The 26527-nt window shown below is 39.6% G+C and overlaps 1 protein-coding gene and 1 long non-coding RNA gene across 3 annotated transcripts; both read right to left on the bottom strand.

Moving 5' to 3' along the window:
* Window positions 1-1653: 1653 nt before the first annotated feature.
* Window positions 1654-6970, bottom strand: LOC134624823 (uncharacterized). Of its 2 annotated transcripts, XR_010093655.1 has the most exons (5): window positions 6743-6970; window positions 6525-6582; window positions 3422-3532; window positions 2546-2824; window positions 1654-2025 (listed from the first exon to the last, which is right to left on the bottom strand). It is a non-coding gene; the product is annotated as an uncharacterized LOC134624823 (long non-coding RNA). The 2 variants fall into 2 exon arrangements; XR_010093654.1 differs by lacking the exon at window positions 6743-6970 and having other exon boundaries at window positions 1656-2025; window positions 6525-6615.
* Window positions 6971-17316: 10346 nt separating this feature from the next.
* On the bottom strand, window positions 17317-18638 carry LOC134623957 (P2Y purinoceptor 14-like). Its single transcript, XM_063468957.1, has 3 exons — window positions 18534-18638; window positions 18168-18427; window positions 17317-17983 (listed from the first exon to the last, which is right to left on the bottom strand). The coding sequence occupies exons 1-3, from the start codon at window positions 18636-18638 to the stop codon at window positions 17317-17319; spliced, it is 1032 nt and encodes a 343-aa protein (XP_063325027.1).
* Between the last annotated feature and the right edge of the window lie 7889 nt (window positions 18639-26527).

The raw sequence follows: 26527 nt of genomic DNA, 5'->3' as shown, positions 1-26527 counted from the left end.
ACCCAGCGGTGCAGAAAGAGTTAAATTACGTTCTCTACCTCATGTGACAAATATGGCCAATGTGATTGGCTGTGCCTTTCAGTATGGAAGAAATATAGTGTCATCAGAATCCAACTATTTTTAGACATTGAATTTATAACACTGAATTTTTATCCTCCAAATTTCCCTGCAAAAAATATTCACCTGCAAAAATTCGCCTGCAAAAAATTCACCTGCAAAAATTCACCTGCAAAAATTCACCTGCAAAAAATTCAACTGCAAAAATTCACCTGCAAAAAATTCACCTGCAAAAATTCACCTGCAAAAAATTCACCTGCAAAAATTCACCTGCAAAAATTCAACTGCAAAAATTCACCTGCAAAAGTGATGACCTTAAATGACCCAAGCCAGAGCAATCAGCACTAGATCGAGTCGAGCGGCTCTCAGCCAATTAAATTACGCTGTTTGATCACATGACATCGTTAGCCAGCAGTGTGTCTCCTAGAAGATAGCTGTTTAGAGGTGAGGGATTAAGGCTGTATCCCAATTCAGGGGCTGTATCCCAATTCAGGGTCTGCAGCCTTAAAGTACGCAGCCTCAACGATCCTCAAGGGCCGCGTACTCAAAGACCGCTAAGGCCGGAAGTGCGAGGCTCGTGAAATGGGACGGTCTAGCCTCCGTCGCGCTGCCCAGGTTGCCTAGCAACCATAACACCAACCGCTGGAAACGTTTCATACAGCTTTGTTTGACGGAAATGAAGGAGAACATATTTTGTTCGTGTGTTTGTTTCTACACGAGCTTTGTGTGATTTAATAAGTATCTGAGGCTGAGACCACAGGACTGTAAAACATGATTGTTGGCCTTCATTTCTGTACTGAACAGTCATTTAGGATTAGCTAGTAAATAACAATTAGCCAATGTTGTTCATGAGACTAAAGTCAGTGTAAATATGATATGGCCAATATTATAGTTATTATATTAATCATTATAAGTTATTACAGCAGTGAGTTTGAACTCTCAAATCAAATCACTTCTATTGTCACATCACATGTGCAGGTACACTGGTACAGCACATGTGAGTGAAATTCATGTGAGTGAACTCTGTGTCTAACACTGAGCTTCAGTAAAGATTCAAGTTCCAGTTATTTATAAGTCCTATCACCTTAAATCTTCACTCAAAGACAAATATTTTTGACAGTGTATATGTATTATATATAAGAGACAAATGTTGTTCGTTTGATATGTTGGCATTACTAAATTTGGCTCAATGCTCACATATATGTGTAAAAAGAAAATGTACGAGCTGTGATAACTGTTGCTGATAGAATGAAGAGTAGACTGATATATGAAATATTCCTTTATTGGGTGAGAAAATCAGACCATGTCATAACTGCTTTAAGTCATACAGAATAGATATCAGAGCCTTAAACAGGCTGACTTCTGCTAAATGGGTCAAACTGGGCAGAAAGTATACAAACACATAACATCCTTATAGAATATGATGTAACACTATAGATCAACTTACCTCTGAGTATATAAAGCATATAAACAATTACAGCAATATGATGCAACAAACACAGCAGTACTACTAATCCAAAATACTCAAAGCTTCATAGAACTGAAACAAACATTTATTTTTAGCTCCATTCTGCTGCTGATACATACTTTAGGTTTCTGAATATTAAACTTGTTGCTGCCTTTCATAGTGTGTAACTTGAAGGCCCTGAGTACTTTCTCCCACACTGAAAACACTGGAATGATAACATTATTTGAACATTACCTAATAAGACTGATTCAGGACAGACAATTAGTTATTTTAAACTTTTCTAGCAGTCCTTCACAACCAGGGAACAGTCTGTCTATTCTCTCCATCTGTCAGCTGCTGCTGGCTCTTCCTCCTCCTCTTCCTCACACACTGCTGAGTTTGTCCTGGTGGATCATCAGGGGTGCAAAGCCTCACAGATGATGTGCAGCAGTGGGTCCCTCAGTCTGTCCTCACTCTGGACACTTGCAGTCGTCACACATGGAAATCAAATGTGTGATAAGCTGCAGGATTCAAACACAAGTGTAACTTATAAATACATGTTCATACTTTTATTCCACAATCAGAGAGAAAGAAACAGAGAGAGAGTGCAGGACAGACAGACAGGTGACAGTCTCAGGTGTATACACTGCTACAAAACAGCACAAGAGAAGGAGGATTTAGTGTTTGTGTTATTACGAGTGCTAAACAAGAAGAGTTCCCAGATGGTACAGTGGACACATGTGTGACTCCTGTGATTAAAGCATCTTTCTTTCAGCTTAACGAGTGAACCGTCAGCTCGTTCAAACACACGTTAAAGTCCGTTTGGCTCGACACCACCGAACAGAGGCAGCAATATAACATAGCTAACATTAACAGTGCAGTGAATCCTGCTTGTGCCGTCATATTCAGGACTGCAAACCGAGCAGCATCACTGACTTTCAGCTTGTTGTGTTTGTGGATTTATGGCTGACTTTAATTATCCATAAAATCATCACATTCTCTGTAAGAGAATCAATGAGTACTAAAAATGTGCACCTTTACCTGTGTGTTTTCTGGAACAGGAACAGGGTAATATCTGTGACCCAACTCCCACAGCTGGTTGGGGGACTCATGGTGTTTTCTGTTCGCAGTGGATGGTTGTCCCATCCACTGCAAAATGTATTAAAATTATCCTCTAGTCGAGGAAGAAAGATGTAATGGCAGCAAAAGAGGTGTGCAGCATTTGAAATGTCAAGAAGGCCTTCTTCCTCAGGGTTGTGAAGAACATCGTAGTAAATGCATGTAACGGCCACCCAGAGGTCTCTCCACAGTCGCTCTATTCTGAAATAATATATAAAAAATATTTAATTAGGTATGGCCTTTCTTTGGTGTGTATGAGAAATTCCCTGCTTGTTTCTAACCCTACATGAAATGTGTGCATGACAACAGTAATAATACATTATCAGGGCATGTAGGAAGGACCCAGGCATATCACTTAAAAGGTGTCAAAAGGGTTGTGATGATCAGTGGCAATACATGAGATGACAACCAGACCATTAACACAGAATGAACATTCTTGGAAGGAAGTAACAGACTGGAAAAGGTGTGTGAATAACTAAAAATAGGGCAGAGTCCTGAAGGCTCTTTGGGGTTTGTAGGACCTGTCCAATATTTTCTTCCTTGAGGGGTAAATAATGGAAATTGAAAGAAACAACAACAACAAAAAACAAAACAAAACAAAAAACACCTGACACATATCAGACAATATATCCTGCTGGATAGGGCACTGTTCTCTAAAGACATATTACTATAAAACTTTTTTCATAAAACTATACCCTTTAAATGTTTATGTATTTTTAAATAATGGAAATAAAGCTGCAACACCTTCCATCTTATGTCAGAAACATTTGAGGTTGACAGTATTTTATGAGAACAAACCTTTGATTGTGCACACTCATTCCTGAAATGAAACTGCCTCTTCCTGTGCCACGAACAGTAAACATCAGCCGTGCAACCTCCACATTTTCCCATCCGTGGTTGCCACGAACCCTGAAAACAAAGAAGAGTACCCCAAAACATTCGAAGCTTTAAACAAACTTAGATCTGATGATGAAGAACAACTTATGCCTTAATCAGAGTGTTTTTAAAAAATGTAAAAGAATCCTTAAAGTCTTTGATTGCTACTGCTCTAGAAGGCATAAAACATGAATTGTCTCATGAATGCACTTTCCAGCATGTGTCAGTATGAAATTTAATTTAACACAGCTGTTAAAACATTTTTCAGGATTTACCGGGTTGATAACAATTATTTAGATTTATTGAATTTATAGGAAATTACACAAGTGCCATCTTGTATCATTATGATCTGTGTAAAGAGACAATTTTAAGAATACTTTTGCAAAAACACGTTAAAGTTGGAAGTAATTGGCCGATGTTCCAATCTTGAAGATCAGCTGTGCCCATTTGTTGCACATTGTGGGAATGGAGAAGTTGAGGCCCTTGCAGGCTCCCCACAATTTTCCCCAAACTGAGCGACCCAGCTAATTCAACACCTTTACTAAGCAGTGCTGTTATGTAATTGGATACAAGGGGTGAGATAGTAATATTTTCCCTCCTTGGTTGTAGCTCCCTGACATTACAAGGGTAATCATTTTATGATGTCGGGTTCAGTGTTACACCAGGATTTCAAATACAATATCATCATCAATAAGAATTAGTATTATCATTTCAGAATTGTAGGTAACCACTTTTAAATGCCATAGACTACTTATTTGTTTAATTTGATGTATTCACTCTACGAGAACGCAGAGGGAATATCCCGTTTAACTTATGCCATCTGTTTAAGTTTAGATAGTATTTGTAAAGATATTGACCATATCCTTTTCTGAAAGTGTGGATATAATGGATGGGGTAAGGTACTGGCATGCCACAACTTTATAGTTGTTAAATTCTGGGTACAAGTATACATGCCCATCTTGTACATGTTTTTTTAATATTATTATTATTATTATTATCATCATCATCATCATCATCATCATCATCACCATCCTACCCAATTACATGTTTCTTTTAATCAGGTTATGCTGTTTTAATGACTTTACAGTATAATTTACATTGTGTTCCTTTAATTTTCCCTAATTGTATGTTATATTAATCCTATATTTCCGTTTTAATATTTCTAATGTTTGCATTGTTTTCTTCACTGCCTGGTCTGCCTCTGTCTCGCCTGTATGGATGCATTTACACCTAAATTTCCCCAACAAATGATGTTTTAATTCACCACTATTCCAGTGAAACACGAGTCTCCCATCTTCCTGCTACCGGTCTCGTGTTTTTGTTCACCAAAGCACACACCAACTTCATACTGACGGACATATCACTGCCCTATAGAGATTGAAAATGTGACGTCATTGAGGGGTAAAACCGCAAAGGATTGTGGGAACCCAAGGCAAGAGGTACTAGCGCACGCAGGCTTTCAATTGAAATAAGTTACACAGCGATAAAAAGAAACAAAAAATGGCAAGAAGCTGTTGCATTATTAATTGCAATAGCCGGTCGCATGACAGCCTCGGGAAGCCGACGGGTAAAGAGATCGGTTGTTATCGGATTACATCGTTAAGGAGAAATTGTTCAAGCCATGTTTCCGAAGTAAAAAGAGGCGACGGATGGCCTGGATTGCAGCCATTCAAAGACCAAATATAACGTCCAGAACACTCCAGCTCACAGGTTAGTCTGCTCCAAGCATTCCCACAAAGGTCAGTGTTTTGTAGGAGTTAATACGTCATTTTTCATATTTAATTAGTGACGTAGGTTACAAGCAGGTCTGGTGCTAAACAGAAATTGTCGCGCTATGCTCCTTTGTTTATTGTGCATAAATAGTGAATTGTCCTGACACAATATTGCGTTTATTACCACGGTACATTGACAAAAACATATACTTTTATTCACAGGGTAAAACAGTTGTTTTGTATCACTAATTGTCCAGTGCGATTACAGCGTACAATATTATTGTCACTGCTACATTTCTGTGATGCGTACCTGAAGTCATTTCCACTACTAATTAATTACTGTTGAGCTCAAAGGTTATATTAATAAACGGTTAACGAATGTGTATTTATGATGACGATTTGTGAGGTAAACTTATGATACGTATGATGGTCTTTCGTTCTACACGGTGCATTTCAAGGTCCTGCACCCATCTGTCAGTAAACTGTACCTGGGCTTGTTGCAGTGACCTGAAGTTAAACTTCATGAGTGTATGCACTCACTCCAAGAACCATATAATTATAAATATGATCGTGGTGAAAGTGGGCAGCACACTAACGTCTTTTGTCTACTCTGTGTGCTCGTAAGGGTCTGACCCTTTCACTCCTTTGATTTTTTTCCTCGTATCTTTTCTTTGCCTTTTCGTCGAGTCTGTCTTTGTACGGACCGCCGTTGTTCTCCTTCGTTTTGTACATTCCTTTTTTGTGTGGCAAAGAAAAACCAAGAAGGTATTGGAACCGGAGAATGAACGTTTTGCGGTGCTGCAAATGCTTGCATTTGATGCGGTACTTGGATTGTTTTGCCTCGGGTTACCGGCATGCAATGCGCGAAAGTCACGTGGTCTGTCAATCTCTATTCCCGCCTTGCCTGACCGTGTTTTGTGGCTTTGGTTGGTTCACTTCTCCTCACTCTTCCCCTTTCTTGTCATTAAATCAGGCCGTTCTGCAACCATGGCAGCCATTCACTCTATGGCTTTATTCATAGTGTATTTTACCCCTTAACCCAATGCCGTTCTCGTTTCCCACATTATATTTGCAGTGTTCGTCTATCTATCAATATCTGCGGATTATGGTTTTGTACCGAGTATCCTATTTTGTAGAGCACAGCATGTAAAGGTTAGCTCGGTTAGCAGGATGCTAGCATGTAGCGCTTAGTGAGACACACATCAGACGAGTTGAGCAAAGACCCCGTCTGTGTACCTTATACGTGACCAACGGATTTAAATAAAATTAACGTTTCAAAAGACAAACTTGAAGATAAAACATAATATACTTACCGGAGAACCGCCAGGGTTTGCCGCTGCCATCATGCCGCTCCTGAATTCAAAACTGCCTCTGCAGACAGGCAGGGGAGGCGCGGAAATTTTCTTTGAGTTAGTCAAACGTTTTCCTCAGTTCAAGTAGATGATAAAATAAAAGAAAAATGAATGGTATTTTAAGTAGGACTAGGCGTTCTGTAATGATCTCTATTTAGGAGAAAAACTTAATCACTCACCTCTAAACAGCTCTCTTTTCAGAAGACACTGCCGGCTAACATGTCATGTGATCAAACAGCGTAATTTAATTGGCTGAGAGCCGCTCGACTCGATCTAGTGCTGATTGCTCTGGCTTGGGTCATTTAAGGTCATCACTTTTGCAGGTGAATTTTTGCAGTTGAATTTTTGCAGGTGAATTTTTGCAGGTGAATTTTTTGCAGGTGAATTTTTGCAGGTGAATTTTTTGCAGGTGAATTTTTGCAGTTGAATTTTTTGCAGGTGAATTTTTGCAGGTGATTTTTTGCAGGTGAATTTTTGCAGTTGAATTTTTTGCAGGTGAATTTTTTGCAGGTGAATTTTTGCAGGTGAATTTTTTGCAGGCGAATTTTTGCAGGTGAATATTTTTTGCAGGGAAATTTGGAGGATAAAAATTCAGTGTTATAAATTCAATGTCTAAAAATAGTTGGATTCTGATGACACTATATTTCTTTCAATGTCTAAAAATAGTTGGATTCTGATGACACTATATTTCTTCCATAGAAGATGGACAAGAAAAAGTTCAAAGCCATCAGGTCCTCAGTTTAGAAAAAATAGAAAAGAAGAGGAGGAGAAACGAGCAAAAGATACAGGTGAGCAGATGTGTCATTGGATAATGGCAGGTCATCCTGAAACAATCAGAATCAGAATACTTTATTAATCCCTAAGGAAATAATGTGGGTTACAGTTGCTCCAAGAAGAAATGGTAAAAATATTAACAGTAACAGACTAAACTCCAAACAATACATTATGTTACAGATTTTAATAATAATCAGTTTTCAGTTGTTGATTTGTCCTGTTGTCATTGTATGACGAATTATGATGGCTGTTTGTGTTTCTCTGGTGAAATTCAGTATGGTTCCCACAACATTTTTATGTTACATGTTAGGACCGCCACTGCTGGGCTGTGTTGAACAAAGTGAGATAGCGCCATTTAAATTAAAAAACAAATATTGGTCTGTTAAATGACTGGCAGCTAGACCATCGCCGGGGACTCTGTAGTGGAAAGAGGCTTAAAAACAGACGATCTATACTGTCAACAAACAACTCTCCATCTGCATTTTTTCAGAATAAATTTCTTTCTATTTTGTGCACCGGAGTACACCGATTTACAGATGAAACTCGAAAAGTGGGATAAATCAACACACACACACACACACACACACACACACACACACACACACACACACACACACACACACACACACACACATAAACAGGATGGAGATGGAGATGATAACTTGACATTCGTTAGGGAGGAGCTCACTGAGTGTAAGTATAGAAAGGAGGAATTCCTATTTCTCATTCATGTACAGTAAAATAAATCTTAATCCACTATTGTAAAACGAACAAAATAGCCCTCAGTCTTTGCCAAAAAATGTTTACATTTGTAGGTGAAAATGGTTCTCAAGACCTCTGCTCACAAACTGCTGCGATCATTCTGTCTCTCTTTACAGCAGAATGCACTCTGATCTCCACTGACTCATCAGAAAATCTGCTGAACTTTCCTCAACCATACCCCCCAGCTGCGACCCCCTCCCTCTCTGGACAAACATAAATCTTTTTTCACACTGGATGCAATTCTTCAAGCGTCTGGATTCAATTAGTCACGCTTCTCACCTCTTGGAGTACTTCCGGTAAAGTACTATCCACCATTGTCCTTATCTTGGACAACATCTGCCTCTCAGACACCACCCTAACTGAGTCCAGCTCCATCCCCACAACATTGCTGGCCTCGCAGATGAGTTCATTCAGTCTGTTGGCATCTGTGACCCTCAACCTGACCCTCCCCCCAGCATGCAACAGCATGGAGGACTGCACTGACCACAACAGACTCACAGAAAATCCTGAGAATTGTCCGACAGATGTTGAAGGACCTCAGCCGACTGATAAGTTGATGATGATTGAGTTTTAGTTCTCACTGTTTTATAGTGTAGTATCCATCATGTATGCTACTTTGCTCAGTGGACTCTTAAAATATGTCATTGTGTTCGTGAAATAAACCAACAACAAATACAAAACCCACTAACTAACTATCTATTAGCAGCTTTTTCCCTAAAACACAATCAGGTGAGAGAAATAGTCCACTTTGTGAATGCTGAAGGAGATTTCTTCCATCTTATTAGTAAAAAAGATTGTTCTTAGTTAAACCTGTGCTTTTGTAACATTGAGGATGGGGAGAACTGGAGGCTGCACCCCCAGATGGAAAGCTTTATTACATTTTATTTACATTTGTTTAATTCAAAAAAGGAAAATCAGAATCAAAGTTAGATTTACAAATACGCAACCTGAGTGTGAGACGATCACACACTCAGAAGGATCCCAGAGAAAAGTAAAACTGTGTCTTCACACAGCAGCCAGAGTATATAAAATGACAATTTCTCTGACTCACAGGATGACCCCGGGCCACGATCTCGAACACCTCCCAGACTCTATAAAGTCATTTAAGAGACACAGGCTCTCGCTTCTCCACTGAGACGGTTTTGGGGGACGGTTTTGAGCTGACCAAGGAGCCGAAATTAGGGCCTTCTGATGAGTGAAGAGTGCAGTTTTTGAAACCACCAAGACAGCTCTGCAGACACTAGAAAAATACGCAAATCCATACCAGCTGCCCTGTGATCCAGTGTTTCTGGTCCCCTCATCACATCCATGCTTTTTCCTTCCACTTAAAACAGCTCTTTTGTGAACACTTTTCTAAGTATATTATACTTTTGTGGCACATGTAATGTGATCATCAAAGAACATTATCTTTAAAAAAATCTTTAATCATATGCTTTGAAAGTGTGGAATTGGAGAAATTATTTTACGGCTATAATATATCCTGCATCGTTAGCAATATAATTTACAGGATTGATACTGAATTGAGATGTTCATTAAAACCTGTTGGTCTCACATTAATATTTGTATTACAGGAGCAGCCGTAATCATTGTATACACACATTACATTAAGGTTAAAACAGCATACATGCTTACAAAACACATATAATACATATAATCTAGAAACAGGCCTGAGCAGAGGCCCGAATGCATTCAGCTTCTTGTTGTAACCTGTTGCAAGTGAGTTTGCTTGGTAACAAGTGACCAAAGATGTGCTAAAAAGAAGACAAGTCCATGGGGACTTGAGGGGTCTGAAATCATCGCCATATTTGGAAAGAAGATGCCAGAAAGAGGAACTTCTGTGTCTGCAATTAGCTCTAAAAATATTGATCATTGTCTGTACAAGATGCAAATGATGTTCTTAGAAATACAAAAATATGTTATAGAACGCAAGAGGAGGCGTTATACTCCGATGCTATAAAAACCATTCTCTGTGTATTTTTGGTGAAGAACCTCGCAGATGTGATGCTGTGTGCTTCTTCCCACGCGTGTGTGTCAATAAACTCTTCATCTGATTGCATCCTTCTGGGCCTCTGGTATTTTGTTTTGGTTCTCAATATCTCGAATCAGGACAGTTTTGGTGCCGATACCCGGGATATTGAGGCCATTGATTCAGTTCTGAAGGTTTTTATGGAGAAAATTCGAGGCCAGAGGTGGTCAGACAGACAGACATTTCCGGTGATTCTCTGACTACAAAGGACACCCGTTTAAAAAAGGTAAGCACAAACCTCTTAAACTGAAATTGTGCTGTATTGGCTTATCATTCTAAAATTGTAGTCATTGATTTACTGGTTAAGTTTTGTTTGGAGTTTATCAGTAAGCAATGAGAAACTTTGAAGTAAAGCTTTGAAGTAATGAGAAGTTTTGAAGCAAAAAGAAGCTTTGAAGCAATGAGAAACTTTGAAGTAAAGAGAAACTTTGAAGTGATGAGAAACTTTGAAGTAATGAGAAACTTTGGAGTAAGGATAATGAAACTTTGAGAAAAAGGCAGTACTGAGTTAAACGGTCATATGGTATTTCTTGGGAAAAGAGAAAAGAGACCAATGTGTGTTTAGGAAAACACAGGATAATAGGTTACTGGTAATTTTATGGTGTACTAAGTGTCAAGTTCAGGGGTGGAGACCCCCTCCCTATTGGAGACGTCCATTAGGGTCCGCCGGCGTGCGGGACTCTAGACTGACCATCTGCCACAGACTTGGGACCTTGGTTTAAAAATCGGTTATGATCAAGAGGATCATTTTGGGAGACACTTATTTGTGAAGAAAATGTGTAATTTCGGACGAGGAAGTCCGACAGAGAACACCTGAGGCTGTCAGGGTGTTTAAGTGACTCAGAATTTCAGGAAATAGAGTCAGAAAGGGTTTTGTGGCTCTTGGTAAACTGATTTTGAAGGAAAATCAGTGTTTATTGTGCTGAAGTAACAGATCCGGCGCAGTCGGATGGGAAGAATCAGCTGTACAATTCTGAGTGTGCAGCTTTGTTAATATTAAGAATAATCAATGCGGACTGTGTTGGTTTGGATGTTGATAAATGATCCAGGAAGAATTGCCCTGGGCCTGTGTCTCTGTGTGTGTTGTTGAGTGACAACATGCGCAGCTAAAATTGGGCGCTGTTTACTTCCTCTTTTTAGTTTCAACACAAGAAGAGTTTTGGTTTCACTTTAAGGCTGGATTAAGAATTACTGTGCGAGGCACAGTTTCACTTTTGACTAGGGAAATAATATGCTTACTTTTGGGTCTATGAAAAGTGAATTACAGTGGGAAGGGGATCTTCTGAATGCGCAGGTTGTTTGCTACTGTGAGACAGTGAAGAGACCTTACGAAGTTACCTTCTTTCACAAAGTAAGAGTGGAAGATCTCGTAACATTCTGGTGGAAATGCCGGGGTAAAAAGAGTGAGCTCAGACGAGGGAGTCTGAGAAAAGACACCTTGAGTTGAGCAAGGTGTTTAACTGACTCAGGATTTCAGAGAATCGAGTCAGCTGTGATCTTGAGTTTTAATGGTAAATTGATTTTAAAGGAAAATCAATGTTTACCATGTTGAAGTAATTCTGAAAATATTACTAGATGTGCTGTGATACAAGTGTTGCAGTCCATCTGATAAGTTAATACTGGGTGCACTGAGACAAGAAACTGTTTTTAAATCAGCACTGGCGGCAGTGATATACATGTGCTGAAGATTACTGGACCCACCGAGGTCCATTTGATGAAGTTCTTGCGCAGATAAATGACAGAAACAGTTTTTGAATCTTGTTGAGAATTTTGAAGCACTGAGGTTGAGTTTTCTCTGTGCTTGGTGCGCTGTGAGGACTTATATCATGGTTATAAGTCCAAAGTTTATGCCCTGGAGGCCAAGAGTTGTGTGAAGAGAAGAACATGACTTAGAAAAGGACATTTATGGTCAGATTTTGTCTAAGATGGGGAGAATTGTCCCATATGTGTTCATTTCTATTCTCTTTTAAAAGGACAGACACAGTTACTGGGTGTCGTCTACTTCCTCTTTTGTTTTTTTGTTTTTATTTTAATAGAGGGAGTTTTATTAAACATGGACATGTCTAGAATTGGGCACTTTAAAATGGTAACAGTGCACTTAGAAATCCTGTCAGGTGATTTTGTTTTGTGTTTTGATGAGCTAATAATCAGCTCTCTTTTTCTCATTTTTGTTCTAAGCAGGCCTGAAGGAGAGTGAATTAACAGTGCTGTGAAAATTTCCGGACAAACAAATATAAGGTGACTTTTCCAGATTATAATTGGCTGAGGAGGAGTCTACCGGTGGGGACCTGATTGGTTGTGAGTCTCTGTCTAAAAGGATTGTAGCGACTCAATCCAGTCCAAGAGCATAAAGAACTCTTTTCCTAAAAACAAAACAAAATGAAACAAATGAATGAGCTCATGTTGCTGAGGGTGGAGAATCTGATTTTTGCGCGGGAGTCTCCGCTGTCAGCAATACCTGGTGTGTTTTATTTTTTCCATTTTTTGTGTGTGCTGTGAGAATTATTAGTGGTTTCAATGGTTTTTCTTTGACTTGCTCTTTCTGATTTTGAAAAAGCATGTTTGATCAAATACTCTTAGGAAAGCGTGTTTGGAGTGATTGTAAGTGTGAGTACTGGATTTGAATGATTGTGTGTGATTGGTACCAAATAATAAATAAGTAATAATGACTTAGAGTGCGTGGACAGAGGAAGTCTGAGAGAGAAGTGTGTGTGGGACAACGAAGTTTAGGGAAGGATGCAAAATGCTGAGGAAAGTATTGTGTGGATGGTGCTACAAAAACTGAGCTGAAAAATGGTGATATGTGTGGAAAAAACAAACAACAAAAACTTAATTGTCCTGAGGTCTGAAAGAACTCGGCTAAGCACGCTGAAGATTTTGATGGGAATGCTTGCAAATGCAAAACAGCTTAGTATATTTAAGTGTGTGTGTGTACTGAGGGTACATTGTTTTTAGATTAACACTTAGCAGAGTTACAGAGGGTTTATAGACTGTAAATACAAAATAAGAGTTTGTTTAAGTTATAAAAGCAGATGACAACTCAGGGAGATAAGAAGTGTGTGCGTAGGCAAACTGCATGGTGTGTGCATCAAACAGGAAGTCTGATTATAGCTTGTGAACTGGTGAGAGACGTTGCAACATGCAAACAGAGGAATTAGAGACTGACTGTCTTAAGAAAAAGTAATGAAAAATGATATTAATTACATGTTTTAGTGTGTCAATACAGGTGGACTCTCCTCAACCTGAAAACATGAGAACAGCGGCCAAAAAAAAAAAAAAAAAAAAAAAATAGATTAACAGAATTGGGATGAAAACAGGCCAGGGCTTTTGGCTAAAATTTTACAACTTGACCTCTTATTGTGTCCCCATCCTAAGAAGAAGCTTAAAGGACAGTTAATCTCCTGATGAAGACAGAAGACAGACAGAACATCGTGGACTTGAAGATTAAATAGCAGGCAAAAGACAGTGCAAGTGAAGCATTCACACTCACGACGATTGATGAGTCCAGCAGCATGAAAGAAAGCACGTGATGCAACATCATGAACTACAAGCTGGTAAGAACAGTGTGACATGACTGTTTGAAGGCACTGAATGTGATATTTTGCCAGGCTAAGGCTTGACCTGAAAGAAAAGACTGAAAGATCAACGGAGAAGAAACAGAGGAGCAGAAGATCTGAGTGGGACTGTGTCGTTGGAGATTTTAAGGCCACACAGGACACTGTGAAGAGAGGGTAAGGGACCAGTCAGAGGTCAAGCCCGGACGAGTTCGAGCGAGAAGGTACAGGATATAATTGGATTGAAAATGGAAGCTTAATCATGGAGGTTAAGGGTGTCCACCACATTACAAAAAAAAAGAAACAAGAAAGTGTGTCTTATGATAATTGAAACGAAGACATATTAAATTAAATAGAGAGATGCATAAGGTATATTAAGGTGGTGTTGATTGTTAACCCAAGGAAAGTGTGTGAAAAGGAAAATGTCTACAGATTGGGAAAGGGTGAAACTGCAGATCACCCCCACCCCTTGATGGATACAAAATAAAATATAAATAAAATGATATAATAAACTATTGTATATTAGTAGTACAGTAGCATACTGTAATATACTAATAAAATATAGTAATATAGTATTGCATATTCTGATCGACCAACTCGAACACGTGAGGTAGTTGTCTCATTCCCTAGCCAGAGGACTGCAAGAGAGGGTCAGAGAAATGACACAAGCAGTGTGGTGACGTCTCTGTGGGAGACGTCAAGAGAGGGAATGTGGAATTGGAGAAATTATTTTACGGCTATAATATATCCTGCATCGTTAGCAATATAATTTACAGGATTGATACTGAATTGAGATGTTCATTAAAACCTGTTGGTCTCACATTAATATTTGTATTACAGGAGCAGCCGTAATCATTGTATACACACATTACATTAAGGTTAAAAAAGCATACATGCTTACAAAACACATATAATACATATAATCTAGGAACAGGCCTGAGCAGAGGCCCGAATGCATTCAGCTTCTTGTTGTAACCTGTTGCAAGTGAGTTTGCTTGGTAACAAGTGACCAAAGATGTGCTAAAAAGAAGACAAGTCCATGGGGACTTGAGGGGTCTGAAATCATCGCCATATTTGGAAAGAAGATGCCAGAAAGAGGAACTTCTGTGTCTGCAATTAGCTCTAAAAATATTGATCATTGTCTGTACAAGATGCAAATGATGTTCTTAGAAATACAAAAATATGTTATAGAACGCAAGAGGAGGCGTTATACTCCGATGCTATAAAAACCATTCTCTGTGTATTTTTGGTGAAGAACCTCGCAGATGTGATGCTGTGTGCTTCTTCCCACGCGTGTGTGTCAATAAACTCTTCATCTGATTGCATCCTTCTGGGCCTCTGGTATTTTGTTTTGGTTCTCAATATCTCGAATCAGGACAGTTTTGGTGCCGATACCCGGGATATTGAGGCCATTGATTCAGTTCTGAAGGTTTTTATGGAGAAAATTCGAGGCCAGAGGTGGTCAGACAGACAGACATTTCCGGTGATTCTCTGACTACAAAGGACACCCGTTTAAAAAAGGTAAGCACAAACCTCTTAAACTGAAATTGTGCTGTATTGGCTTATCATTCTAAAATTGTAGTCATTGATTTACTGGTTAAGTTTTGTTTGGAGTTTATCAGTAAGCAATGAGAAACTTTGAAGTAAAGCTTTGAAGTAATGAGAAGTTTTGAAGCAAAAAGAAGCTTTGAAGCAATGAGAAACTTTGAAGTAAAGAGAAACTTTGAAGTGATGAGAAACTTTGAAGTAATGAGAAACTTTGGAGTAAGGATAATGAAACTTTGAGAAAAAGGCAGTACTGAGTTAAACGGTCATATGGTATTTCTTGGGAAAAGAGAAAAGAGACCAATGTGTGTTTAGGAAAACACAGGATAATAGGTTACTGGTAATTTTATGGTGTACTAAGTGTCAAGTTCAGGGGTGGAGACCCCCTCCCTATTGGAGACGTCCATTAGGGTCCGCCGGCGTGCGGGACTCTAGACTGACCATCTGCCACAGACTTGGGACCTTGGTTTAAAAATCGGTTATGATCAAGAGGATCATTTTGGGAGACACTTATTTGTGAAGAAAATGTGTAATTTCGGACGAGGAAGTCCGACAGAGAACACCTGAGGCTGTCAGGGTGTTTAAGTGACTCAGAATTTCAGGAAATAGAGTCAGAAAGCTATAAAAACCATTCTCTGTGTATTTTTGGTGAAGAACCTCGCAGATGTGATGCTGTGAGCTTCTTCCCACGCGTGTGTTGTCAATAAACTCTTCATCTGATTGCATCCTTCTGGGCCTCTGGTATTTTGTTTTGGTTCTCAATATCTCGAATCAGGACAAAAGCATGCCATATTTTCATGAAACATTTATTTGTATGTTATAATGTTTTTCTTACACTGTGTGTAATTTTTATAGAAACCTTGTTCATTGTATGAATGTGTAATTAATTATCTTTTTATCTATAATAAAATGTTTAATCTTGCATTTTTGAACTTTGTGGTTATTGAATAAAAATGAGTCACACATAGCACTGATAAACACAGACGACTGAAAGACATGTTTGATGGAAAAATGAAACAAGTGTTGTAAAGAGAGGGTTCTAACTCACCATTGTTTAAATAAAAAAGGCTTGAGGCTGTATGTAAAACATGAAAAACTCCTACTACTTTACTGCTCCAATAAAACAAGAAGATCTCATATTAAAGAACATTTTTTGGCCATACTGTGTTCTCATTTGCTGTATTCTCTTAATATATTAGAGCTATTTTCGGGGACAATAATACTTATGTTTTTAATCAGGTTGTGATCTTAAAGTCACTCTCACAGCACTGATTTTAGAGTAATGTACAACAGTTGTAATGTCATTTAAATTTCCAAACTGCCTTTTCTCCATAAGTTGTTCTTCTGTGTGACTGCACACTGCCGTGAGAGTAAGTAGTAAGTTAGTAAGCTGTACAGCAGAAGTTTCAGTTCAGGTTTATCTGTACATCACCAAATTACAACAATAGGCACCTGGAAGTGAGACTGTTAGTCTCACAAATGGTGCAAACTCCAGAGAAAAGCATCAGTGTGGGAGTCAAAAAAGGGGCAGCTTGACCAGCGAGGAACAACATATAATTGTTTGAAACAACCAAACAAAACATTAAAACATTAATTTTTTAAATTTATTTATTTTTTTTTAGCTCCAGTGCAGAACAAACCTATGAAAACATCTGTGTTGAAAAATAGTAAAGAAGCAAACCAGCCTGGAAATCTTAGATATTTTCTTTATAAGCAAAAGCAGTAAATTCATTTCCAAGCTTTTTAGAGTTTAAGATTTAAGATTTTTTTTTAAGATGTACAGATTACTGCTGAAAGATAAAAAGCTCATCTGGATATGTGTGAATGTTAAAACTGTTTCCAGAGACAGATATTTAACAAAGTGCATTTTTTCTATGAATCTGCCCACACACTGGTTCACTTCATTCATGCTAAAGCTAAAAGCTAAAAACATAAACACTGATACTGTGTGTTTGTGGTGAGTTCAGCCTCATGTTGATATCTGGGCACAGAAGAACATTCACGAGGACGGGGACTAATGACACTGGTTTCACTAATCGGACTCTCAAAACAAAAGAAAATCTCATCATTTTATAAAATGCTGTACGTTGCCTTACAGATCACTGCCCTGCAACACTGGTGTTGATGTAGTGATGTCCAGCTGCTCCCTGCTGCTCTCGCTCTCCTCATTTGCTTGTTGGATGTTGGTCCTCCTGGACGCCTTTCTCACCTGAGCTCGAAAAGTCTTACTGAGGTAAAAGTAAACAAGAGGGTCCAGACAGACGTTGAAAACTGACACCATAGCAGCCGTCTCCTGCAGGTTGTACAAAACTGGATCCACAGAGCAGCTGTTAAAAAGAAAAGTAATGGGAAGACGAACCAGGTGATAGGGGACAAAGCAAACACAGAAGATGCTGACCAGCACCAACATGTTCCTGCGAGACTTCACCAGCTTCTCCGAGCCAGAGGAGGCCAGCTGACTCTGCTGTGCCTGCAACACCCTGCGGGAGATGCTGTAGTAGAAGAACACCAGGGATATGAAGACTAAGAGGACAATAATTGCAGAGAAGGTGTGGAGGATTTTGTACAGCAGGCTGACAGATGAATTAAAGGAATCAACACAGTGATTAGAGGTCAAAGGTTTCTTGGAGCTGATAAAAAAGCTGATAAAAGTGATTGTTGGAGCCAGGAGAATAACCCAGGTGATGACAGAGATGATTCTCGCTGTTCGTACTGTTTGCGGGATGTGAGTTCCTGAAGGATGTACGATTTTCCGATACCTGCAGACAGAAGAGGAAGGAGGCAGAATACAACTTTACTAATCACAAAAGTGCCCAAACTGCAAAAGTAAATACTGAGCCAAAAAGGTACATTCATGCTTTGTCAAGAGCACAGGGTGTTAACCACTTAATCTAGTTTTTATGTTGTCGTTAACTACAGTCTGAAATCAGTAAAGATTCTTACCTATTGGCAGCTATGTACGTCATAAATATGATGCTGGTGTACATGTTGAGGAAAAAAGCAGAAGCTCCAACTGTGCAGTGGAGCAGCCGAACGATGGGAGAGCTGATGGCATAGTGGATTATGCGCAGTGGCAGAGAGAGGCAGAGCAGGAAGTCAGCAGCTGTCAGGTTCTTCAGGTAGACCATCAAGCTGCTCGATGCCTGCTGCCGAGCTTGGCAACAGTAAAACTGCATGATGAAACCATTGAGGGGTAAACCCACCTGTAGATGCACAGAGAGGATGGAGAGGACAGGACTTTGGTAGATGCACAGAGAACCTTAAACCAGTTTCTTAAAAAAACACACAATCTGAAGATTTGAAACTTACCAGAAACACCAGACTGTAGACCAGCATAAAGAAAGGGTTGACTGATGTGTCGACATTACCACAGGTTTGGTTCGAAGGCATTGTTTCATTTTTGGTGTGAACCATGTTTCTGGTGCTGGAAAAAAAAAACACTTTAAAAAAAAAACAGTCTTTTAAACTGAATTTATAGGTTAATTTTTAAAATGATTCACTCTTAGTTTGTTGTGTTAAATCAATGTCGGACCAATTTTAAATATTGTGCTACAGGTTATGTACAGTCTGCAGTTGTGGAAGGAAGCATACATCTGTTGTGAGAGTTGATGTTTTTAAGGTTGTGATTTGTGCTTAGAGACATATAATCATTTTTGCTTAGAGATATATAATCATTTATATGCTGATAAAATATCTTTATTAGGTCTGATAAGGATTCTGTGTACAGTCTGTGCACCATCAGATGAGAGGAAGCAGCCGCGGGATTATGATTTCCATTATAGCTTCAAACCAGACTGTTCTGTTCTATTAAAATGCGAGATTTCACACCTTTAAATGTTCATTTGAGATATGATCTATTGCAAGTTTCTGTTTTTATAGCTTAGCAAGATGCTTAATTCTGCTTTTTGAGCATAGGTCATACACACACGTTAAGTTCATTGAAAGGTCGTATGTCTATGTATGGCTGGAAACACACAGACACACATGCACCTGTACACATTCTGTACATTAGTACCTTAGTTGTGGAAGGAAGCATTCATTAGTAAAGACGATTCAACCCTCTCATGAATCTTATGACAATCCATTAAGCACAAGCTGAAGCAGTGAGCTGTAGGCAGAACCTGGACTCATCTCTGAACATAATGTTTCTCTAAATGTTCGTGTTCCAGTGCACATGGTACTGACACCAGGCCTGACGATGAAGGGCAGTCATGGCAGGCCTCCTGGACTCCAATGAGCTTGGATATCAAGTTAAATGAATTTACTCGAATTGCCAGCAAGTTTATATATTTAAATGTTTTGTTTTGCTGTTTTAATTCCTTTAAAGAATGAAATGTGCAATATAAATAAAATTGACTTTGACATTGAAATTATCACGATGACTGTGTGGCAGGCAGAGCTAGGCTCCAATAGCAGGACTTGGAAACAAAGGAGTGAACTAAAAGAGGCAGCTTTACTTACTCTAATACTGAATGCTAAAGTACAAACATACAAAACTAAAAAAAGCTAGAAACACTTAACTTAAATACAGGCAGGATAACGAGAGGGTGGGAAACGAGAGGGTACACACTGGGACCAGAGAGAAATGAATTACTTGAAACAGATGAACTTTGAGGTTGAATGCTCAGTTAACTAAAAGTATTTTTTATCATGATGCTGGATTGACATCTCTTGAACGCTGAACTCAGCTGTGTTATTAATCACTGATTGTTTTTGCTCCACATGTCAGGAGCTATTAAAAATAATAATTGTCATTTTTTTAAATCAACTGAAGCACAAAAGATGTGAGTCTGAGAATCCAGCTGGACTCACCTGTATTTAACGTATCCCTCTGCAGTTTTCTGTGATGATGAAAAGTTACTTTAGTCGTTGTGTCTTCCTGGTTAAATGTTATAATTGTAAACCATAAAAGACACAGTGCAGCTCTAACCTCAGTCCTGTTGTCTTTCCTGTTTGTGACCACTGAAACTGCTGCACAGAAAACTCAGACACGTAACTTCCTGATTAGTTGTTAAAAGTTAGTTAGAATTTAAATTTTTGTAAGTCATTAAGCCTTGGTGGTTTAATGGCATCACTGTAAATCAGAAAACCCACAATGATTGACTGTCTCTTGTAACCTGACTTGCTGATAACTTGTGTTGAACAGGTTTTATATTGTGCTGAAAAAGTATTTGACCCCTTCCTGATTATTTTTTGAATATACTGATGTGTTAGTCACAGTATGTTCTCAACAACAGCATCATGTTTGAGCGTAAGCTTGTTTGTCCATGCATCTGGCACCAGGAGACCACGAACCTTAGTCAATAAGAGATTTGTAATTGTATATTCAGATTATATTCAGATTAGCTTCCAAAACACTGACCCGATTACTTTTGTTCCTTGAGTCAGGACTGGTTTAAAATTATCTTATTTAGTTTTTCTGTCAGTAGAAGTATTAAAGATGTGAGAATCAGACACCATCAGGACTCACCTCCGGTTCTGCTGCGAGGAGGAAAAGTTGCTTCAGCCGCTCTCAGTGTGATGGTACCACTGTAACTAAGGAAATACACAGTGACATCACTGCTGCCCTGCACACTGACCTATTTCCTCTTTTTCTTCACTGTTAAACTGTCACGACATGTTTCCAATAGAGACGAGTCATTCTCTGATCAGCTGCTGCTACACTTCTTATTTGAGCACTGACTCACTTTATTGCCACTGATTGATTTATTACTAATGTCCTTCACCTCTTCATCACTACAGCTAACATGAGACAGCACCTGAAGCCAATTCAGACTGCATCTGAAACAAGACCAGCTAGCACCTGTGTTCACTGAGATATTCAACATCTCTTTATCTCAGTCGGTGATCCCCACATGTTTCAAGGAGTCCATCATTGTTCCTGTCCTGAAGAAACCCCACCCTGCTTCTCTCAATGACTATCGCCCTGTAGCACTCACCTCAGTAGTGATGAAGTGCTTTGAACGCCTGGTCAGAGACTTCATCATTTCTTCACTACCAGACACACTGGACCCACTACAGTTCGCTTATCGTCCAAATCGTTCCATAGACGATGCCATCTCTCATCTCCTCCACACATCACTCACTCACCTGGACACTAGAAGGGGGAATTATGTTAAAATGCTCTTCATTGACTACAGCTCTGCATTTAATACCATAGTTCCCTCCACACTCACCACCAAACTGGAGCACCTGGGACTCAGCTCATGTATGTGTCAGTGAATCTCCAACTTCCTAACTGGCAGACCACAGGCAGTAAGGATGGGCGGACATGTCTCAGCCTCCACCACTCTCAGCACTGGAGCCCCCCAGGGGTGTGTTCTGAGCCCCCTGCTGTACTCTTTGTACACATATGACTGTGTGGCCACTACCAGCTCCACCACCATCATTAAGTTTGCTGACGACACCGTCGTGGTGGGCCTGATCTCTGACAACAACGAGACGGCCTACTTGAAGGAGGTTAGGAATCTGGAGACCTGGTGCCAGAGAAACAACCTCCTTCTAAACGTCAGCAAAACAAAGGAGTTGATAGTGGACTTCAGTACTAAGCAGGAGAGGAACTACCAGACCCCCGTCATCAATGAGTGCCCAGTGGAGAGAGTGGACAGCTTCAAATACCTCAGAGTTCACATCACGCAGGACCTGTCATGGTCCTGTCACATCAACACCGTAGTGAAAAAGGCCCGACAGCGTCTCTACCACCTCAGACGCTTGAGAGACTTCCGACTGCCCTCCAAGGTGCTCAGGAACTTTTACTCCTGCACCATAGAGAGCATCCTGACGGGAAACATCTTAACCTGGTTCGGGAACAGCACCATGCAGGACAGACGAGCTCTACAGAGGGTTGTGCGATCAGCTGAGCGCACCATCCGCTCCGAGCTCCCTGACCTGCACTCAATCTACAGCAGGCGGTGCTGGACCAAGGCCAGGAAGATCGTGAAGGACCCCAGCCATCCCAACAACGGACTGTTCTCTCTGTTGAGGTCAGGAAAGCGATTCCGCTCCCTGAAGACCAACACAGAGAGACTGAGGAGGAGCTTCTTCCCGCAGGCGATACGGTCTCTCAATCACACCACCACACAGTACTGACCCACACATGGTTCTTAGACACACTGGACAGTCTGGACTTTGTTTACACTTAATCACTTTAAGCATATTTGCACTGCACAAGACACCTACAATGTGGTTTGCACAACACTGGACATTATATTTCTTCATTTCCATTTAATACTTGTAAAATGCTGCTGTTATCGTATATATATTTATATTTCTTCATACATTCTTATATATTTCTATACTGTGTATTGTGTATTTTGCTGTACAGTTACTTTATTTTCAACTTTAATTCATATATATTTTATCTTATTCTTTCCCAGTTAAATTTTACCCCTCATTCTAATTTGTGTTGTACAGTTATTTTATTTTCAACAAATTCACATATATATTTTATTTTATTCCTTCCTAGTTAAATTTACCCTTTTTAATTTTCATATTTATTTCCTATCTTATTCATAGCCTTTTCTTTTTCTCTTTAGGTCACGAGCAGTTGTGTAAGCATTTCACTGCATATCGTACTGTGTATGACTGTGTATGTGACAAATAAAATTTGAATTTGACTTTCTGAACAACTCAAATATTTCCTCAGCTCAAAGGTCAATCGATTGATGGTGCTGGCCAATGGATGCAATGAGACTGATGTAACTCTGGGTTCAGTTTTTAAAGAAACTTCAGTATACAATGTGGAGTAGCTAAGGCTCAAACCACTGACCTTGTGATTGGTAGATGACACGCTCTGCCTCTTGACCCATAGCTGCCTTAAATACTAGTATCAGAGTAACACAACTGCTCTACAATATACTGTCTGCAGTAAAGAATAAAACACAAATACTGTTTGTGATGCAAATTACGAGATATTAGCCTTACAGATAAAAATAAATCCCAGTAGTCTCCAACTCCAGTCCTTGAGAGCTACTGTCCTGCAGCTTTTAGACGCATCCCTACTCCAACACAGCTGAATCAGATGGTTGAATTACCTCTTCAGTGTGCCATCAAATGTGGAACCAAGCCTTTCATTTGATTCAGGTGTATTGGAACAAGAATGCATCTAAAAGCTGCAGGACAGTGCTTCTCATCTCATAATCTTCTCATCCTCCTCCTTTGCATGATTTGTCAGGTTATAGGTGACACGTTCACAATGCTTATCTAGAAGTCAGTCAATTCAACTTACAACAAACAAAATATATAAGAAAAAATAACAACTATTTGGACTCTTAAATGTATATAATTTGTTATTCAACCAAGAAACCTTTGTGTAAAATAATTTTTAACTTTATTAATGAGACTTTAATTAATCAAGTTATCTTTGTCCTCTTTACTTTTTTCGGGTTTTTGCGGTTCTCATTTTATCCAGTTGTCAGGAACTACAGCCTCCCCCACATAGCAAAATTGGTATGGCCCACACAATGTGCTTACACGTGGCCCACATACTGCAAAGAATGACGGCCCTTTGGTGGCACTTAACAGTGTACACTATATTACTATGTTTGTGCCAGGGAACCCGATCCAGAACAATTTTGGTCACAGTGTAGTTATAAGGTTGGGGAAACCACCTGAGACTGAAGAAGTCACTTGAATAAATGATGATGTTTCTTCAACTGAAAACAGCACGTCGAGATGAACAGAATCAACTTTTTCGCAATCCTTTAACTTGTTGAAGGTGCCATCAATCAGGTACCTTCACTAGAGAGTATCATAGGGAGCAGATCCCACATTTTGTCTGAGTTAATTCTGTCACTGACCCCTTTAATCACTTCACTGGCCCTCACCTTCACCATCACAAGTCAAACAAATGAAAACCACTGAGCTAAAAGGTGACAGGAGCTCAGATGAATGAAGAATCAGAATCAGAAATACTTTATTAATCCCGAATGAAATTATGGGTTATGTCCACTATGTTAGAGATAGAGACATGAAAATAGTAGCCCCTCATTTTATTTTTTACTCAAAGACACTTTCTTTTAGTAGGCCACTGTAATGTCAGTTTTGCTTTTGTATAAGTTCCACCAGCAGAGGGCGCTCAGTCTCGTATGCATTGGTAGCTGGCGCTACACTAGAAAAAGTAGTGTCAGCGGTGAAGAGGCAGCGTACGGCCTGCGCACCGAAGAGAACTGATTGTCATATTTTTCTGTCTTTACAGTTTTCTGTAAAAATAAATATGTTGTGTAACAGTGTTTATGTGGTATTATTCCACTTGCCACAAATGTCAGTGTAATGGGGAAACAGCGCCCCCCTCTCGGTGTGGCTGTTTAGGTGAGGCTAGCTGCAGTAATCGCTGCCAGTCTGCCGTAGCCATACGAGAGGTGAGTTGTATTGTTCCGCACACGATATAGCTAAGTAGTACAGACACATAAAACATGTTTGATTAGCTGATGGGTACCGAGTGTAATAAGTGCTTAGTGGACACATGTCCAACACTATTTTTATGTACTGTTCATTTGTTTATTATTGTGCAAAACTGTATGCTAAAGCGGAATGCTAATGGGATGTTCTGCCGTAGTGTGCTGTGCGGAGTGGTGTGTGGCGAGCCTGTGCACTGATAAAACACTGTTGTTTCCATTCAGGTACATCATTTGTTGTTGCTGTTATTTTATTGTACATTATAAATTGTAATATTGCTGCAGTAATCGCTGCCAGTCTGCCGTAGCCATGCGAGAGTGTGCTGTGCGGAGTGGTGTGTGGCGAGCCTGTGCACTGATAAAACACCGTTGTTTCCATTCAGGAAATAAAGTGGCAACAATCGATCAGAGACTCCTTGTCTTCTTAAAAACACAACACAACGCAGAGTCGAGGAGTCTGTTTGGGCTGAACTGTTGCAGCGGGATGAAGCAGAAACCGGTTACAGTTGCACGGGAGATGAGTTGGCCCATCATTTCAGCGGAGTAACAGTTACAGCAGGTAGCATGCTGGTTGGCGCATGTGCACTCACAAAGGAATCCCCCGACCAAACATACTTACACAAGCATCACATTGGGGAGACAGGTCAGAGAGGTAGGCTGATAAGCAAAACAACGAAAATACACAACATGGGGTAAAAGGAGGAGAAAAAGCTCCAGCCAGACTGCTCTCCTGATGGGAGAACAGTTTGAGGACAGAAAAATCCACCTAAGCACAAAAGCAGTCTTAATATACCAAGGAATGTGACAAGCAACCGGGGTGGGTAAAGGGTGAGAGTAAGCCGGTGTAGACAGCGGATCTGGTCCTGCAGCATATGCTGGGCCCAGACCTGCTATCCTTTATGAAGCCTTGGAGATAAGCTTTCAAAGGCGTTTGGAATCCAGGATGGGGGACAAAGAGTCTAAACAAAGTCTGTTATGAGAGCGTGAGTGTTTTTTTTTTTTTTTGTTCAGCTCCAGCCTTGGATGTTATCCAATTTTTGCTCAAAGATTTTAGTCTGAGTGTTCATACAAAGTGTGAGCTGAATTCACATCAGCTCACACTTCGCCCAAAGTCTTCCAGACTCCAGATTTTAGGAAATGTAGAACGAAAGGAAGGATCCAGTTTAGATCTCAAAACCCAGTTATATTGACCTAAGACCACCTTGTTTCTACCTCAGTAGCTTGTTTTATTTTGTGCATGTGTGCGCACACACACACACACACACACACACACACAAAAGAAGGGACAATGGACCTCCAAGGCCGAGGTCCATTGACAAAGGACCCCCTATTGATCCGATACCTAATCAGATGAGCCAAGGTGTGAAAATGGGTGTAGGTCACAATCAGTGTTGGGTAAGTTACTTAAAAAAAGTAATTAATTACTAATTACTTACAGAGTTCGTACACAGCAAAATCGCCAGTGTCAAATTGACACTGTGAGTGTTAAATTTAACACTAGAAAAGTGTCTCTATGTGTCCACTCTTTTGAGTGTTAAATTAACACTTTTCAAAGTGTTATTTTTTTAACAATGACCTAGTGTTATTTTAACACTGTACAGAGTTAAAGATTAACACTGACCAACACTGACCAGTGTCAACAATATTCTACACTGGTGTTAAGTGTTAAAAAATTAACGCCGAATAGTGTTGGTAGTACTTTACACTAGCCCTGGTGTTTAAAAATTCAACACTGAATAGTGTTAATTTTCTAACACTAACACTAGCGTCAGTCAAATCATTAATACCACCAGATTACAATAAACTCCCATTAATCTCTGATATCTCTACTGCTACAATTAACCCCTAACATCTACCCATTACAAAGAAATACAAGACATTAACGTTCCAAAATACTTTGTATTTTGA

Source organism: Pelmatolapia mariae, linkage group LG3_W (genome assembly GCF_036321145.2).
Source record: "Pelmatolapia mariae isolate MD_Pm_ZW linkage group LG3_W, Pm_UMD_F_2, whole genome shotgun sequence".
Taxonomy (NCBI): domain Eukaryota; kingdom Metazoa; phylum Chordata; class Actinopteri; order Cichliformes; family Cichlidae; genus Pelmatolapia; species Pelmatolapia mariae.
This window is presented reverse-complemented; position numbering and strand designations above follow the sequence as displayed.